The sequence below is a fragment of the Eublepharis macularius genome, chromosome 2 (genome assembly GCF_028583425.1).
Source record: "Eublepharis macularius isolate TG4126 chromosome 2, MPM_Emac_v1.0, whole genome shotgun sequence".
NCBI classification, from domain to species: Eukaryota; Metazoa; Chordata; class Lepidosauria; order Squamata; family Eublepharidae; genus Eublepharis; species Eublepharis macularius.
Window position 1 is genome coordinate 190,649,634 of NC_072791.1, and position 17,875 is coordinate 190,667,508.

The 17,875-nt window shown below is 40.6% G+C and overlaps 1 protein-coding gene across 1 annotated transcript in view; it reads left to right on the plus strand.

Moving 5' to 3' along the window:
- TANC1 (tetratricopeptide repeat, ankyrin repeat and coiled-coil containing 1) overlaps window positions 1–17,875 on the plus strand; it is a 201,141-nt gene that overhangs the window by 106,340 nt on the left and 76,926 nt on the right. Inside the window, exons 4-5 of the mRNA XM_054970196.1 lie at window positions 9,596–9,700; window positions 17,176–17,306. Coding sequence (XP_054826171.1) covers window positions 9,596–9,700; window positions 17,176–17,306 — 236 coding nt within the window. The remainder of the gene's footprint in view (window positions 1–9,595; window positions 9,701–17,175; window positions 17,307–17,875) is intronic.

Below are 17,875 nucleotides of genomic sequence, written 5' to 3' on the forward strand. Positions count from 1 at the left end.
TGTTCGTTCTTTTAACTATCATTTAATGACTCTGTTAGCAGACCTGGATTTTAATATAACATTAGATGTGTGCAAATAGATAGCAGCTGCAATCAGACATCACTTATTTTTAATGAATATTGAACAGCAATAACTTTTTAGTTACACTGTTGTCTTTTTCTGGTCAAACAGCCTATTGGCTTTAGGACCTAGATGGGATATAGTATCTCCTTGAAAACTTTGTGTACTTGGAAATCAGCTGGGAGCCGGCAAATAAGAATTTATCTGTTTATCTCAAATACCAATCCTTAATTTTGCTTCATCCTTGAATTAGTTTAGCCCTGATTTATCCTTTGATTATGTAAAGAAATTTAAATATATAAAGAAAAGGCAAGAGGTAGTCCCGTCAGTATTTTTTGTAGGAATGGGAGGGGGGGCACATTGAGTTGGATCCTATCAGCATTTTTATGTGAGGAATTCCCATTTAAGCACTCCTCCCACAGACATGCTAGGAATTGTGGGGATGGAACTTTAGCAAGAAAGGAAATTGGGTCAAATCATCTCTTCCTCTTGCGTCAGTGAAAAGGCGAGTGGCATTCAATCTACTGTGTTTCTCTAATCCTATCTCAGAGGTTGCAGTATGCTAGGATTGACTGCATTTATGATGCAAGCCTGTTCTTCTAAGCACCCTTAGCACTGAGTGGAATTTGAATCAGTGAATAGACCCACCCTTTCCCCATGCTAATGGGAAATGAATGCAAGGATGGAAATATGATTTTTGTGTGTGCGTGCCTTCTACTTATGTGAATCATGGATTTTTCTCTTTGGAAGCCAAGCAACAACTTTAAACAATATAAACAGCCTCTTCAAGGTAAGGAGTTGGATTTGGGAGAAAAAGTAGAAAAATCTGTAAACGCTATAAAGCTTTTTTGATTATGTAAACTATTTATTCTAGTCCATCTTTCTCACTTCAAGGACTCAAGGCAGATTACAAAATAAAGTAACAATGCAGTGAAGTTGCACAGACAGTAATTTTTGACACAAAGTAGCTTTACTGTGAAGCAGCTCTTTTGTTGAATATGTGAAAAACAATAAATGTTGAGGTTGCTGTATACTTAAATGTGTCAGTTTGTAAAAAGAAAATATCTGTGTTAAATATTGTTTTTGTTATGTTGTGCTTAACTATACTTCAGTAAGAGACGTTACTGCCAGAAAGAGTTCCAAAATTCCCCTCAGAATCCTACAAAAATGTTGTCTTTGATTTCTTCTCCCATAATTTTAAATTTTAATTCCATAATCATCTCCCAGTCTCAACATGTGTGTCCCTCCTACTGCAGCTTTAATAGATACAAAGTGTCCTGTTTTTACTGTTGTAATTTTCAAATAGGTTATAAACTTGCTGTGACAGACTTCTGGTAGGGGAGGGTAGACACCACCCCTTACAGGCAGGTTTACAACATATCAACACACCTTTTTGTTGTAACTTAGATATGCAGTGTCTGCTGGTCTACTAATGGCTACTAATGCCTTTGTACACTCAATTCCCCAAACAAAGAAACTTAACCAAATATCTGATAAATCTCCTCAGATCTTCACACGGCTGTTAGACTAACCCTTTTCTTCAACCCTCAGAACTGAAATTCTAACTCTCAACCTTCCCCTGCTAGATCTTAACTCTTCTAGTCTACAGGTCTCCTTGGCTTTCAGACCTTTGCTCAGACTAGCTCTTGAATTTCTGGAGCATGTATCTGTGTTTTACCTGTCACACGTGCAATCTTCATTTTAGAAAAGGAATAATTCTTGTACAAACAAGACTCCTGTTGTATTTCCAGTCTATATTGTATTCTGTGTTCCATACTTGAATCACCCCTCAAAAACTGAGGCAACTCATATACAAATAATATAAAAACTACATTAGGTCTGTCTCTTTGCCTTAAGCAATTGATCAGACTGCCTCATTTCAGCGCTCCCAGCTCTGGAGAGTTTCAATTGAAGCAACCTTAGATGAATTTTAATCCACCTAAGCTCCTGTACAGATGACAGCCCCATGTGTTCTCTGAATGCATGTGGAGGGAGAGCAGGCATGTGTCTACTGGCCTTACACCCTGCCCCTGTATAACTGCTTGGTCATTTTCAGGGCATGACCATGCAGAAGTGTATATCCTCTACCCATGATCAGTGATGCTGCTTTCTAAACATTGTTCATCATGGGGAGGTAGAGTTTGTGCAGCCACTTCACCTACATGGTTGCCCCAGCAGAGAACCGGTTGATTACCTGTGCCAGCCATCCCTCACTGTATGATCAGTGTGTGGGTGGGGCTGTCATCTGTACCAGGCTGTAACCAAATATAAACCAGATATCATCTCCTGCCTAGAGGGTTGAATTTATGTTGGGAAGGATTAGGAGTGAGGCAAGCTACGTTCAAATTCACTCTTATCCCCCGAATTCCTTGGGTTGTCGCAAGTCATTCATTCATTCTCTTTTACCTGATGGTTGCTCTGAGCTCCATCTTGGTGTCCGAGTGAGGAGGGTTTGGTTTCTGTGCTGGGGGTAAGTCGTTATGCACTGTCACATTGAAACAGTGTAAGGTGCCCTTCTGGGGTGCATATCTGTGGCAGGAGAAGTATTTTTTAAAACTTAAAAAAAAAATTAAACCCATGAAGTAGAAAAACATTTGCTTTTTCAGAGTGGTAGATGGGCAGCACAATCCAAAGGGCCGAACCTGTGCCTGGATATGTGTAGCAATGGCACCCCTCTACTGCTCCCTATGGACTTTTGAAGGAGAGGCACACTGGCTCCTGAACCTGACAAGACGTGGCACAGAGCATCTACCCCACTGTATCCTTGACAACTCCACCAGCACCTGCCAATGGCTGCGCCACCCCCCCCCAGACATGTGTGCAAGGGGCAAGCAACAGTGCAGTCAGTGGGCAGGTTGAAATCTCCATTGCCCAGCGACACTGCCTCCTCCCTGCCAGAGAGCAGGAAGCAGGGGACCATCCACCTCGGCAGCCACGGCACCTGCCCCAGGGTGCCTGGCCAGGGGAGGCTGCCTGGTGTGCAGCGAGTGGGGCGTGCAGCCCCCTTTGATGGCAGGGTGGGAGCTGCAGCCCACTGGGGCATGGCTGGCAAGACCCAGCCAAGAGTAAATGCTCCCCAGTTGCCCCAGAAATACCGGTAGAATCTGCCAGTTGGGGTGCGGCTGCAGGCAACAGAGCTGTGAATGGCACTGCAGCTGGGTGCTGTTGTAGGGGGCGTTATGCTGGTGTAAGTCCAGGTTACGATGGCGTAACAGTTAGTCTGCTCCCTGTGAACTTTCTACACCCCTCCAGATTGGGCTGTTAATCCTTCAAAAACAATGTTTTAAAATAATGTTACAATTAATTCTCATAGTGGTAAATCTCTGTTGATAGTTATGTCAGTTATTATAATACATTGCTGCTTCAATTGATTGGATTACTAAACTAGTAATGCTCTTAAGATTTGATAATGGGAAAGTACTTTAGAATATATCAGACTGTTTCAGAATACAGAATATCTTCAACTATTGGCACAGAAATGCTATCTGGAAATTTGCCAGGAGGCATATAACTACTCTTGCAATATGATTGCAAGGTGGGACCTTCTGTCCAACATGGTTTCTAACTCCTTTTCCTTCTCCTTTGCCTCATATTTCTCCATGTTATGCATTCTTATGGTGGATTCTAAAATTAATAATATACACTAGAGAATAATGTACGAAGCCTAGCAGTGCTCAAGGATTAATAGTTTTTTCTCCTTTATGGAGTTTATAGAAAAATTCAGATCAAAGTAGACTGGTACTATTCATTCATTCATTCATTCATTCATTTGATGTCAATTATAGTCTACTTTTCTCACTGAGACTCAAGGCGGATTACGCAGTATGAGATTAGTACAATCAGTATCGAGTACATTTCAATACAGTATCAATAGGGTAAATAGATACAAGTATAAAAGACATAGTATTAGCAAGAATCCAGTACAGAGTAGAAAAAATACTGAAGCAGAACATAATCAATTCTAGGACTAATATTAGACAACATGGAGCACTGGTAGTACATAGGAATACATATTTAAAGCAGCAGATAATATGTAAGGCCATACAGTGATGAAGTCTGTGGTCCCTAACTCATTAGCGAAGCACGTTCCCTACAATACAGCCATCCCATTTGAATAAAAAGCCTTTTTGAATAGTTCGGTTTTGCATCGTTTACAAAAAGCTAGGAGAGTGGGGGCTCTTCTGACTTCCTCAGGCAGGTCATTCTACAGGATAGGGGTCATCACAGAGAAAGCCCGTGTACGGGCTGCTGCTGACTTCACCTGCGTGCAGCCTGGCACCTGCAGGAGACCCTGTTCAGATGAGTGACGCTGCCGTGGAGGAACATAGGGAGGGAGGCGGTCTCAGAAGTATGCCAAACCAAAGCCATGAAGAATTTTGTCTGTAATAATTAATACCTTGAACTGAGCACGGTAACTGATGGGTAGCCAATGGAGCGACTATAGGATGGGAGTGATGTTCATGCTCCTGCTGATAACAGTTGAGCTGCAGCATTTTGCACTAATTGGAGCCTCCTAGTTAACTTAGATGGGAGACCTATGTATAGAGCATTACAATAGTCAAGCCTTGATGTTACCAATAGCATGGATCCAAGTGGCCAGGTCAGCTGTGTCAAGATAAGAAACCATCTTCCAGGCTAGAGTGAGGTTGTAGTAAGCATTTTTTGCCGCTGCCTTAACTTGCTTTTCTAGTAATAATGCTGGATCCAGTATAACCCCTAGTCTCTTAACTGAGTCTGCATCGAAAGTGGGGAGTACAATGACCTTCAAGATCTCTGCTTTCCCAACAAGCATCACTTCCATCTTGTCTGGGTTCAATTTCAATTTGTTGTTTTTCAACCATTTCACCACGGCTGTCAGGCAGCGATCTAAGATTTCTACTGCATCCTGCAGGGACCTGGATAGCGAGATACAGAGTTGGGTGTCATCTGCATATTGATGACATCCAACGCCATAGCTGCGAATGAGTTCTCCTAAAGGTTTTACGTAGAAGTTGAATAACATGGGAGATAAGATTGCTTCCTGCGGACCCCCACAAGATAGTTCCCATTCTAGAGATAGTTGATCTCCAATGGCCACCCTTTGAGTCCACTCCAAGAGAAACGATTTAAACCAGTCCAGGGCACATCCTTTAATGCCCACTTCTGTTTCTAAACACCTCAACAAGATGGCATGGTCTACTGTGTCAAAGGCTGCAGATATATCCAATAGAAGCAATAAGAAGGCATGGCCTTAGTCTATATTCAGATGGCGATCATCCAGTGATGCTACTAGTGCTGTCTCTGTCCCATGCCCTGGTCTGAAACCTGACTGGAAAGGGTCCAGAACACTGGAGTTATCCAAGAAGGTCGGGAGTTGGTCAGCTACTGCTCTCTCAATCACTTTGCCCAGAAAGGGCAGATTAGAGACTGGGCGATAATTGGCCACATCATTTTTGTCTAGCGGATGGATAACAGCCTGTTTGAGCTGCCGGGGAAAGCTGCCCCGAGTTAGTGATTGATTTACAATAGACCTCAGTGGTTCACTTATGTGGTCCTTACTTTATTTTAACAGCCAGGACAAGGATCCTGTTAAGATCTGTCATTGTGATTGGTTCAAAGCAATTCAGATATAACCTGGGTGGTGCATTTATCATTTCTTCTATCTCGCTTGCATTGCAGCTAGCATCTCGATCAGAGCGTATTCGTGCTACTTTATCAGCAAAAAACTTAGCAAAGGCCTCACAGCTAATTGTCTGTTCTTGGGACTGTAAAGGTTCAGATTTAGGGGTTAGGAGGCCTCTGGATATCTTAAACAATTGGGATGGCCGTGAACTAGCCGATGTAATAGTTGCCGAAAAATAACATTTCTTTGCTGCTTTTCATAGGTCCTCCAGTGGGTTCTGTAGCATGTTCTATCTGCGTCCGTGTGAGTTTTTCACACTACTTTACTAGCAATAATGTCTGTGGATTATTAAACTTTACATTACTAGCAATAATGATTAGAAAATGTTACATATTTGTTTGTGAATGATCTCCCCTTATATAAACCCTGATCTGGATGGGTTTCATTAGTTCTTGGAAGCCAAACAGGGTCAGCCCTGATTAATATTTGGATGGGAGACTATCAAGGAAGGCCCAGTCACTGCAGAGGCAGGCAATGGCAAACCACCTCTTAATGTCTCTTGCCTTGAAAACATCAGCAGGGGTTGCCATAAGTCAGCTGAGACTTGATGGCATGCACGTATGTGCACATGCTCTCTCTCTCTCTCTCTCTCTCTCTCTCTCTCTCTCTCTCTCTCTCTCTCTCTCTCTCTCTCTCTCTCTCATGCAACAAACTAAGAAAGGGCTGTCATCTTTAAAGTAGTTAGTATTTGGTGTAAAGAAGGGTTAGGCATTTTTAATAATAAGTTTATTAGCTATCTGGCTGGCCTTCATAATAAAAGCTGTTTTATTTTATATCTTGGGAGTGACATTTGAGTTCCAGAAGAGTGCTGCCATAAAGCCTCCATGTACTTTTGCGGGGGGAAAGTTTAATAACCCAAAGACAAGAATGTAAGAACACAGTGTTCAATATAATATGAACATAGAGTACAAGAGGATTATGGATTATTTAATTTTTAAATCCTCTTTGGTTAATTCCAGCTTGTCTTTTATGTTGTGTATGGGGGTTTCTTTGGGTGGGAGTGAGTGTACATGCTATTAAATACTTCTAATAGAATTCTGGAATAGTAGTAGTTAAGGGACAGTGAATCTCTATGCAATCCAGCCAGCCAGCATACGTACAATTCTAGGGGTAAAGGAGGGGCAACTCCTCTTCTGGAGTGTAAAATTACTTTTGTGGTGTTTTGTTCTGTTTTTATATGTCAGCCTCCTTTTTAAGTGTGCCATTAAGCAATTTATGGTTATATATTGGTAAACAAAGATACCTTCTTCTGATAATGGTGACTATTCAAACTAAGCATAACTAAAACCATCCATCAAAGTGTGTTTTATTGGGAGTGCAACTGTGCAACACCCAATACATCTAGCTCTCTGTCTGTGATAGTTGCTGATGGCTGAGAGAAGGCAGAGAGTGGGAGTTCCTTCCAAGAGTCAGATTCAGGGACGGGGAAGGGGCTTTCTCATTCCAGAGGGGTGCAACTGAGGCATAGCGTAGGATCTCTGCTAAGCTCTGTTGCAGCGGTAGAATGAGAAGAAACATTTACGCCAGTGTTGCGCATCTGTTACACTGGCTATCAACTACACCAGCGTAAGGGGAGCATTTGGACTGTATTGGGGTATGGTGGGAGAATCTTAGCATTTAGTCTAAATCTTGCACTTATTCAGGGCCTGGTCCAACCTGTGCAATGATGCAATGTGATGGCTGTAAAAGAGGAGGTGTCAGTTTAAAGAACAAAATAATAGCCTGAGTGGACTGCTTCTCCCCCCCCCCATGGGATTCCAGTTACTTTCACTGCCATACAGGAATAATGACAAACCGCGATTATTCTATTCTGTCTGCTTTTATGGCGGTTAGCAGACAGAGAACCTCCCCCTTCCTTGGTACTCACTTTAGATGTCTACACTGATAGGGGACAAAACAAGTCATTAAAACATACATCTATCAGAACATAATGTTGCATAGCACCCCTTCAGTATGAGTCTTTCTAGTAGAGATCCTTGAGTGTTGTAGTGCATCGAGGAAGTTGGGGTTATGTATGGGTTTAGCCCCCCCAGGGGACCTGGGAATTTTACCCCCCTGTCCCAGTGGTTATGTAGTTAGAGTGTTTCTCTGTGTCATGAAAAGCTTTAATTCTTGTCATTGTTGCTTAGGGGTTTTTTGGGGGGGTCTATCTCAAATTATTTGTTTAGACAATTTCTATGGTATCTGTCCAGAAACATGCTCAAAGTGGTTTACAAAAAATAACAAAGAGTCATTAACTATTAACAAACAATTAAAAGTCCAGCCAGCCAGAGCATTAAAAACAGCAGAAAACATTTAGCAGCTTAAAACCAGTTGTCATAAAGAGTTCTTAGGCTAGAAGTGGTAAAATGATCAACCCCTTAATTAAAAGTCTGGGTAAAAATAAACATTTTGGTCTGGTGCCTAAATAGGTGCAAGGCAAACCTCAAGGTAAAGGGCATTGCTCAAGCAAGGGGCCACCACAGAAAAAACCCTGCCTCTGATTTATCAGGGCTTATGAGAAAGCTGGTAACTGGTGGGCTGGATGGCATGGGAGGTAGCAGTTCTTATTATTGCCATTTTCCCCAAGAGAAACTATACATGTCTATCTTTTGGAGTGAGATGTGAATCCATGTGCCCTGTTTCCCATTGTTTTGTTTTTTTCACCTTGGCTTCTATGCAGGTCATCTGTGCATCTTTGGTCTTCCATCCCATGTCCATTTTCCATGTAAAATTACTTGTTCCTATCAGGTAGACATCATATTAAAAATACAATAGTTGTATCAAACCATTGGTACCCCTGGGGGAATCACAGCCTTTTCCTTGGGTGCTTTTATCTATATGGATGCAGCTGGCAAGCCTGCCAGATTGAACTGTGATGACATTGTGGTGATCTTGTTGCCACTGTATGCTGATTGGTGCATTACTGCATGGGTACTGGGAGTACCTGGTTCTAGGATAGCTAGTGCCTCTGGCAGGAATGTACAACTGGCTTGTTCACTTAAGGCAATTTCCATGCTACCTAGAGTTTTTCCCGAAAGGACCCTTAGATGGCACTATTGGTCTCATCGTGGTGTTTCAGTAATGACTACAAATTCTATTATGCATATAATATTTCCTGCGATTTCTGTAATGTACGTTACCCCAAGTAATTGTTGAGTGAAAATAGTAAATTGGGCAGTTTCTTTTTACGTGTGCTGAAATCTCAAACACCAGCACCACATACACACAGAAATGGAAAGAGATTATATCAGAATGTTTTGATTTCAGTATCGGTCGGTAAAGAAGCTGATGAGGGAAAAGAAAGGAGTAAGAAAATGTACAGAGAAAGCTGCCAGACAATCATTCTCCGTTTCTTTTCCTCCCCTACATCACGTATGTCACTTGCTTGGGCACAAATACATTAGACCCAGTAATATAAAACTGACTGGGACTGAAGTACTGAGAGTGTTAAACGTTTCAAGCTGTTTTGTAATCCTTGCCCTCTCGGCTTCAAAGATTACACTAGTAAACAGAGTTATCTTCAAATTGAGGTGGAAAACAAAAGATTCTGCCCAGAGATTCTGCCCACCTTGGAGCTATGTGGCTTTTGAACACGTCAAAATCACCCTCTTGACATATGCTGGAGGCTGCTTCAGGGGCATCGCAGCAGGCAATCTGCTTTTGTTCCACTCCAGAGTTTACATTCCAAAATGTGAGCCTGACTAGACCTTTCTGTTACTGCCCTTCCCGCCCGTCTCCCCCCCCCCATGCAAGAGTGGAAATAGGAGTTTGCTGTCTTTACAGTAGCACTTGTAGTGTACTGTCTGTATCAAGTATTTTGTTCTTGTCCTCTGAGTGTATTCTGAAACTTGTGTTCCACCTGGAAAAATATTAGAGATTGTTCTGTTTCAGGTCCAATCAGAAAGCCCAAGTATGTGGAAAGTCCCCGGGTGCCTGGAGATTCAGTCGTCATACCAATGAGGAAAGCGTCAGAGCCGACAGAACACAACCAGAATGGTAAGTGTGTGTGTGTGTATGAGGGTGTGTGTGTGTGTAGTGTTTCCGTTTGATTTTTGACTTGGAATGAAAACAGCTATTAAAAACAGTGGGAACTGAGCTCTTTGTGCAGACTGGTTTCGCAGATTGTGTTATAGGGCACTTATGTGTTGCATCTAGCAGACTGAAATTTCAGATCGATGTATATGCCCTTGACAACCAAAATTAAGCGTCAGAATTACATGTCACTTTATATTTGAGAGGCCTGTTGGGTTTAGTTTGTGAATTTGCTTTCAGGTTCTCGAGTGAGTGTGTTGTTCATCTGCCTTGTTTCAATGCTGGGTCTTGCCTTTGCAGTTTTTTAAAGCCTGCTAAATGAGACAACAATAACAATAGATGTCTGTGTTTGACAAAGCTGGTAACAGCCCCAACCCTGGATTAATTGGTATTCTTGAAAAGTTCCAAGTTCATTAAATTTGACTACCATGTAAAGTGCAGTTTCAGTGAAGGTTGGTGCAAAATAAGAATCAAGTTACTCTGTAATTAGGATTTTCATATTCACAGTGATATACATGTCTCCTAATTGACACAAACCAAATCAACATATTACATCAAGCTAAACTGGATATTTTCTAGTTTTTCTTGTGACTGGAATTTAAGGCCAGAGTGCTCAAAATCTCAATAGGGATGCATACAGGAGAATTATAAATTTCTCACCACTCTCAATTTTTGTTTCAAGGGAAAGTATTCTTTTGCCTCTCCTGTGTCCTATGTCTAACGTGTGCTACCTAAATTTTGGTGTCTGATCTATATGTTGTGGTTTTTTAAAAATGAAACTCAGGCTTAAATTTTGGAGCTGAAAAAGCTACTGTGTTCCATTTACATCCTGATATACGAAGCAGTAGTTTAAATGTGTTGCCTTTCTTAAGGCTCAAGTAGTTCCAAGCTGAAAATACTATATTCATTTGTTATCATGAGAAGTAAGATTATCCATGCATGGGTTAATAGTCAAATATTTTTCTTTTCTGCTGTAGAACTGTGACAGTGTTCTTGCTTGAAACTTGCAAAGGAATAGTTACAATTAATAGCTGTATAGAGATGCTTTATCCTCCTATCACCTCTCATGCTTTACTGATTAGTGACTCTCATTTCAGCAAAGTAGATCTAGGGTTTCTAAGCCAGAGAGGTTACAGAAGACCATCATTTAAAGCCCCAAAACACTGATAATTGTTCAGTAGGTTCAAGAGACTCTATCCTCCTTTCTCCCATATGGCAACCAATTTCACTGCTCCTTGGTTACGACATGATACGAGATACAGTTTAATAATTAAAACAGCAACATTAGAGAAGGCAAATCTACAGGATGATCTAACCTTTTAAACCTTTTCTGACTGGTTAACAGGAAGAGGAATGAAATGTGAAAGAAATAGCACTCAATATGGTTGGATGGTCTTTGTTTTTGTAACACGCTTATGCTTATTCCACAATAAGTGACATTATCACATGGCATATACTGTGCTACCTTTGTTGGACAGTGCTCAGCAATGGACTCAGGCAAGCACAAGCTGGTGGAACCCTTACTGTGCAAGGCAAGAAGCTGTGTCTTCTTGAATTTAAACTACTTTTGTAGGTATGCTAGGCTGTACGTCACAGTCAGGTAATAAGATCTGTGCTTACATTGTTGTTGGAATGTGCTTTCAAGTCACAGCTGACTTACATTGACCCCCCCCCCGAGGTTTTCAAGGCATTCAGAGGTGGTTCGCCATTGCCTGCCTCTGTATAGCAACTTTGGTGTTCCTTGATGGTCTTCCATCCAAATGCTAACCATGGCCCACCCTCCTTAGCTTCTGAGATTTGATGAGATTGGGTTAGCCTGGGCCAACCTGGTTAGCACGGGCTCACATTATGTTATTTTATATTTCACTTTTCTGCCCAGTGAAGACCCAAACAACTTACAATGCAAAAAACCACAACAATAATAAACACAACAATAATAAAAACAAACGGGACTGCTTCTGCAGGTCTTCTTTTCCACCCTTCCACCAGATCTTCCCAGCTCTAGGATAGAAGCTCTAGGCTAGTTTGGCTCATGTTTCAGCCTTTTCAAGTGCCAGAACAGCCCCCCCCCCCATTACTATTTTAGCACTTGGAAAGGTGCAAGTGGGAAAGCAAGATTGCATGGTGCCTCCACGCCTATTCAAGCCCTTATAGCAATTTTTAAACAGCTAAATTCTCTTCTGAAATGGCATTCATGGCTGTGGTTTGAACCTGTGGCTGCCATAAAGTGTCGTTTTGCTCTAAGACTGAAAGGACAAGAGCCCTTTGGCTCACGCCCAAGGGTTTGTGCCTCTGGCAGATCCAGGCCTTAAAGTACTCGTGAGCAGACGACACCTAACTCGGCTAGATCTTGCTCAGCTGCTGCTAGCCATCTAGCAGGTTCTTCCTCGCTTCCTCCCCTGCCATTTCATGGCTCACACAATGAGTGATTCTGCACACGTTGGATAATGCACTTCCAATCCTCTTTATAGATCATTTGGAATGGATTTTTTCGTGTGCGGAACAAAAAATCCACCTCAAACGATTGATAAAGTGCAATGCAAGTGCATTATCCAACGTGTGCGTAATCACAATATGATTCAAAGGCCAGGTAGCCACAAGACTCTCTTGCGGAAGGTGCATGTGTACTCAAAGCCACTAGCTGCAGCCAAGTCCGTACCTTCCTCCTCTTATTCCTCAGAGACCAGTACGGGCAGGTTGGTTGCTGTTGCAAGGGCAGGCTAGATCTTCACTCTGCTTGGGACTTCTGGCAAGGAACGAGCGGCCACTGTTCCCTCACTCTTGTCCCGTTCAAGGGGCTTTACTGATTATCAGTACCATGCTGGCTGGCTCGTTCCTGTCTGCTGATCTGCTTGTATGCTAATTGCTAGGCTCAGCATAGTTGTTCTGGAACAAATAGAAACGCTGGATAAAAAGTACTGCTTTTAAATGTGGAATAGCTTTAGTCTGTTTGGTTGCTGATGAACTTAATTGCTTGCAGAGATTGAAACCCTTCCATTTCATTTTTTAAAAAAAAACTTGGATATTTAATAGTGAGGCAGGTGAAGCGTGTAACAGAAACCATGTATTAAACATTATGTGAACAAATAGTTTTTATCAGGATTCCTTTGCTGTTTTACATATGTTGCTGTAAACCTGAAAAAAATATAGCATTAATATAAATGTGCCATATGTGCCAATGATCATAAATCCATATTTAGGGTAATAGGAGAAAACTTCTCTGTGTTTTGTTATAGCACACAATGGAAAAGAGAAATAGATACTTCATCTTATTGATGAATTAGGTAAATATAAACATGAGTTCCCAGAACCCAGTTGACCTTTCTCGGTTTCTCTGGTGATACCTTTTAGATCCTTTTAGAGAAGCACGTGGTTTTTAATGCACTTGATAACCACATTGTAACCACACTGTGTAGGAGACAGTGGGTTGGATCCTGCCGACCTTTTCCACCAGTGGTAAAGCTGATTGGCTCTAACCAAGTGACAGGGGTTGGAGCCAACCAGCTTCTGTAGGGACAGCCTTACAGAATTTATTTCTGCTTCCATTATCCTTTTGTTGTCTAACAGCTGTGCTAATGTAAAACTGCTGGTGGCCCATATTGGTAGCTGCTAGGATTACCCAACACATGTGTCCACACAAATATAGTTGGGAAGGCTGAGCTTGCTTGCTTGAAGGGGGAAATGCTGTGTGAACTCTTCAACTACTCCAATAAAACTTTTGAAGGCAATCTAATGCTTCAGGCAAGAAATAACATTCTTCTCTCTTGTTTATACTGAAATATAAACTCTGAATTTGATTCTTACTGTGGTGTGTATCATGTTTTGAATTTAACGTAATCAGTTGTGTGTGTGGAACAGTTTGTAAACTCAATAAGTTTCCTTTCATTTTAATGTGTTGTTTAGCTGCTTAGTGCTGTCAGCTTTTAAAGCAATTTATTGTCCACGCTTCTTAGTTTGACAGAGAACATGAAAGACTTAGAGAGCTCTTGGGAAGGAAAGAGAATGTTGTATTCCTTCTATTTGCATCCTAAAGAAAGCATATGAATGTTTATATAGTATTAATGTTCTTATATGTTTATTTTTATTTTATTTACAATATTTATATTTCCTGTCTTTCTCCTGAGCATCTCAGGACTCACGGCAGGTAAAAGCAATATAAAATAATACAAAAATAATGTATTAAAACAACAAATGTTAAAGCTCAGGCTGCCCTCAAAGCCAATATAGCCCTGTTTTACAGTCTCACTGGCAGGGCTGCTTCAAGACGTCTGGAGGCCTTAAGTATTCAGATTTAAGAGGCCCCATTACAGTATCAAACATTTATAAAACTTTAAATTTATTAACTGTTTTATTTCAAGGTCCCTCATAATCTGAGGCCTTAAGCTTGTAGTTTCCTTTGCTTGCATGTAAATCCAGATGTGCTGGCTGGACAGTCAGAAGGGGTAAGAGCCTCCTGACCTCTTCCTGAAGGCCTTTCTACAGCCACATTAGGCAGCCACTAAAAAGCCTGATCCCAGACCACTTCAGAACATATCAGCCTAAGGCTGATTCTGCACACGTTGGATAATGCACTTCCAATCCTCTTTATAGATAATTTGGAACGAATTTTTTTCGTGTGCGGAACAAAAAATCCACCTCAAACGATTGATAAAGCGCATTGAAAGTGCATTATCCAACGTGTGCGGAATCAGCCTTAGACAAACTCGGTACTGTCCGTATACCTTTCTCGGGAAGAATGAAATTCGTGCACATACACAGGCAGGGAGAGGTGGTCCTATAAGTGTGTGTGTGTGTGTGTATTCATACCTCATGCTACCACAGCACGTGAAAGATGCCTTCTCAGAATCCTCTAAACATTCATTTTGTTTAGTAACCTGCATTGATAATTCCCATGTGGGTGGTGAAGGCCAATGGAAGATAAGGGATTTATTATAGGAGGTGCTTTGCAGGATACCTGAGGGACAGCTTGACATGGTAGTTTATTGCTGGTTTCCATGAGAATTGGGTGACTTTGGAGAGCCCTAAGATCCCTTAAGACCTCACAGCATGCTTTTAAAAATGTAACATCATTGGGATTGGTGACCGTGGTTCTAGTAAATTTGGGTCATGAGTTGTAGGCTTTCTGTAGGTAGGTTTGTTTTCTTGCTCGTGGCCTAGTATTTTATACCATATCTATTTAGACATATGAACATTCTACAAATACTATAAGAAAGATCTGATTGAAGTACAAACTAAGGGCCATTTCATATGGTACAATAGAAGATGGACCTTAAAGAGTGTGAGAGCCGATGGAGTCCAAGGGCTCTTACCAGATGATTTTGTCAGCTGCTTCCAGGGATAAGTCCTTAACTTCCTTTTTGGTAGAATCTTTGCCAGTTCAAAGAGAGAATGTTTGTTTGCCTAGAGAAAAATGTAAAACCGACAAACATTCACTAGTGAACTTTTGGGAAATATGGGAAAGAGAAAATACCGTTTCTCTGTATATGGACACAACAATGCAGATTCACGTTACATGTTCACACGTTCTGTTTTATGGAAGCCCAGTGATTTATTACATTTCTCACTGCTTACCAAAACAAGAATGCCAATTCTGGAGGGTTTTTTAAATTCTAAAACAGAAGGAGGGAAACAAAAGAAAGGGTATGTAAACACTTTGCAAAGCATTTCTGTGTCTTCAGTGACACACGATCAGTTAAAGTAATCTTCTAGGTACGCATTAGGTTGGGTCTTTCCCCCTCTCCAAATATGCAGCGTATATAGTATTATGAAAATGGCCCAACAGTTCTTACTTTCCCTAGATCATTAATAATGGTTGTTCATCCAAAGTCTAGTAAACTAGTTTTTTTTTCTCTGTTGGAAATGCCATTATTGCGTAATACCTGGAATGTATAAATTTTCAAAAACCGCAGCATTCCCATTTAAGGTGCATATGGAGTAGAAATTAAATTTGGAGTAATATGAGTGAACATATATATGTATTCCTTGTTCATGTATGCCTGGGGAAAATCAGATGGGAAGCCCTGAAAAATAATCAGATGCCAGGCTCTGCTATTGGTATTAATAAATACAGAAATGATACTTGAATGATAGCCTCTCTATGGATATCTTCTCTCTTAACGACATTAAGGAATGGCAGACTGCTTTCTGTAGGGATTAATGCTGTGTTTAATAAAGCCCCAAATGATGTGAATCAACTGCAAGACATTTGACTTAAGTGATGGAACACCTCCTTATTTCCTTTTGATAGATACTGGGAAAACTGTTAAACCCCTTCTGTAAAGAAGCCAGGCTGTTTGATAGTTTAGCTCAAGATTAAACAGATGTCTGCTACAAGGAAGTGGATTGTGTGTGAATAATTCCTTCAGACTTAGTCGCTGAGATGTATTAAGGTTCTGTGCTTAGGTATGATAAATTTAGAATGTTTTTGTTTACTAAGTCAATGTAAGTTTAAATGTACTGCTTGTTTAACTCTCAAAGCTATTCTGTATGTATTGTAGTCTCAACTTAATTTCCAATCTAGTACCTGTATAATCCTTTATTATGCACTTATTATTTTTATATCTTTTAAAAATAAAATTTAAAAAGGTTTCAGTTGTCTTATAAGGTACCTCTTATGTGCTCTGGAAGCTTTTAAAATGGGTGATATTCTTGTCTCTGAATGCTACTTGAGCTGTGTACACAGAAGTTAAAGGGAAATACACAAGTCTTTCTAAAAGTAATTTGAAAATATTTGGGTTGGTTTTAGAGGTAGACACGGATGATAATAATATCTGTATCATTTGTTTACTGATCGATATACCTGACAAAATCAATCTTGACATTTTCCTGTAATGCAATGATAGAGCAATTATTTCATGAATGTTTGAAAGTATCTGAGCCTTGAGCCCAGCCATATAGAAACCTCAGTGATTTCAGTAGGGAAAGTAGCATGTGCTGAAAGCTCTCCTGTTAAAATCAATGAACTTAAACATTTTGACTTCTGTAGTAGAGTCCTAGGTGTTAAACTGTTCCATACAGATTGGATACAAAAGTGTGGCTGGTGGAATGTATCCAACTGCACACTTCTCTGACAGAGCATTGTTTCTGTTTGTAGAAGAGAGGACAGCAATTTTCTCTAATTTCCCCCAACACACACACTGCTGAAACCCCTCTTTTTGTTGCCTATAGTGTTCCTAAGGGTCTGTGAACCCCAGAAACAGAATTTGTTGTGCATTGAAGAGGAGAAGAATGGTTTAAGTGATGGGGCAAGGGATTTTTTTTGTCTCCTTGCTGACTGTGCATATGTATGTCCTGTTATACCAATAAAGGTATTCGATTCGTTCGTTCGTTCAAATTTGGGTGGAAATGACAGTAAACTGGAGCAGCGCTGGCCCAAAACAGAATTCAAACTTTGTATATAGTTCTTCATCTGTTGTTGTTGCTTTTTCCCACTTGTACAGAAACAAAGTTGGAGAAAGAATCAAACTGTTCACCAGCAGCTCAGGAACTGATGACAAGACTTGGATTTCTGCTGGGAGAAGGCATTCCAACTTCTGCCCATATCTCTGTCGAAGAAAAACATGAAACGATGGTATGCTTGAAGAAACAGTTATAAATAGCAGTTTGCGATGTCAGCAGCTTCCTCGCATTTCAAAATATTTAATAACAAACACTAGTATATAGTGATGCTTCCTTATAGAAAAAGTATATTCACTTAACTTTTGTAGAGAGCACTGAAAATAAATAATTGAAAATAAATAAAGCTGTGACTTGATCATCGTTCCGCCCCTTACAAGGAAATTGTTTAAAACTAAGCTGGATAGAATCTTGAGAAGACTATTGAATCATTACTTTTCCTCTGATGCTTAAAGCAACTGGAAGGATTTTTTAAAACACACTTTTGGGTATTTCTTTATTCCCCCCTTTGCTCTCAGTGCCAAATAAATGGCTACAAATAAACTACGGATTTGGTATCTGGCATGGCTGACCAGATTATTTGCTTTTGCTTTCAAGATTAGAGTTGATTGGTGTTCCAGACCCTTTTTTCTTCCCTCAATAAAAGTTATCAGGGATAGTTCACTTGATTATACTGTGCGCACGAGTGTGCACGCATCTTATTTTGATTGTACAAAATTGTTTTTGTATCACAAGCCTTTCTGG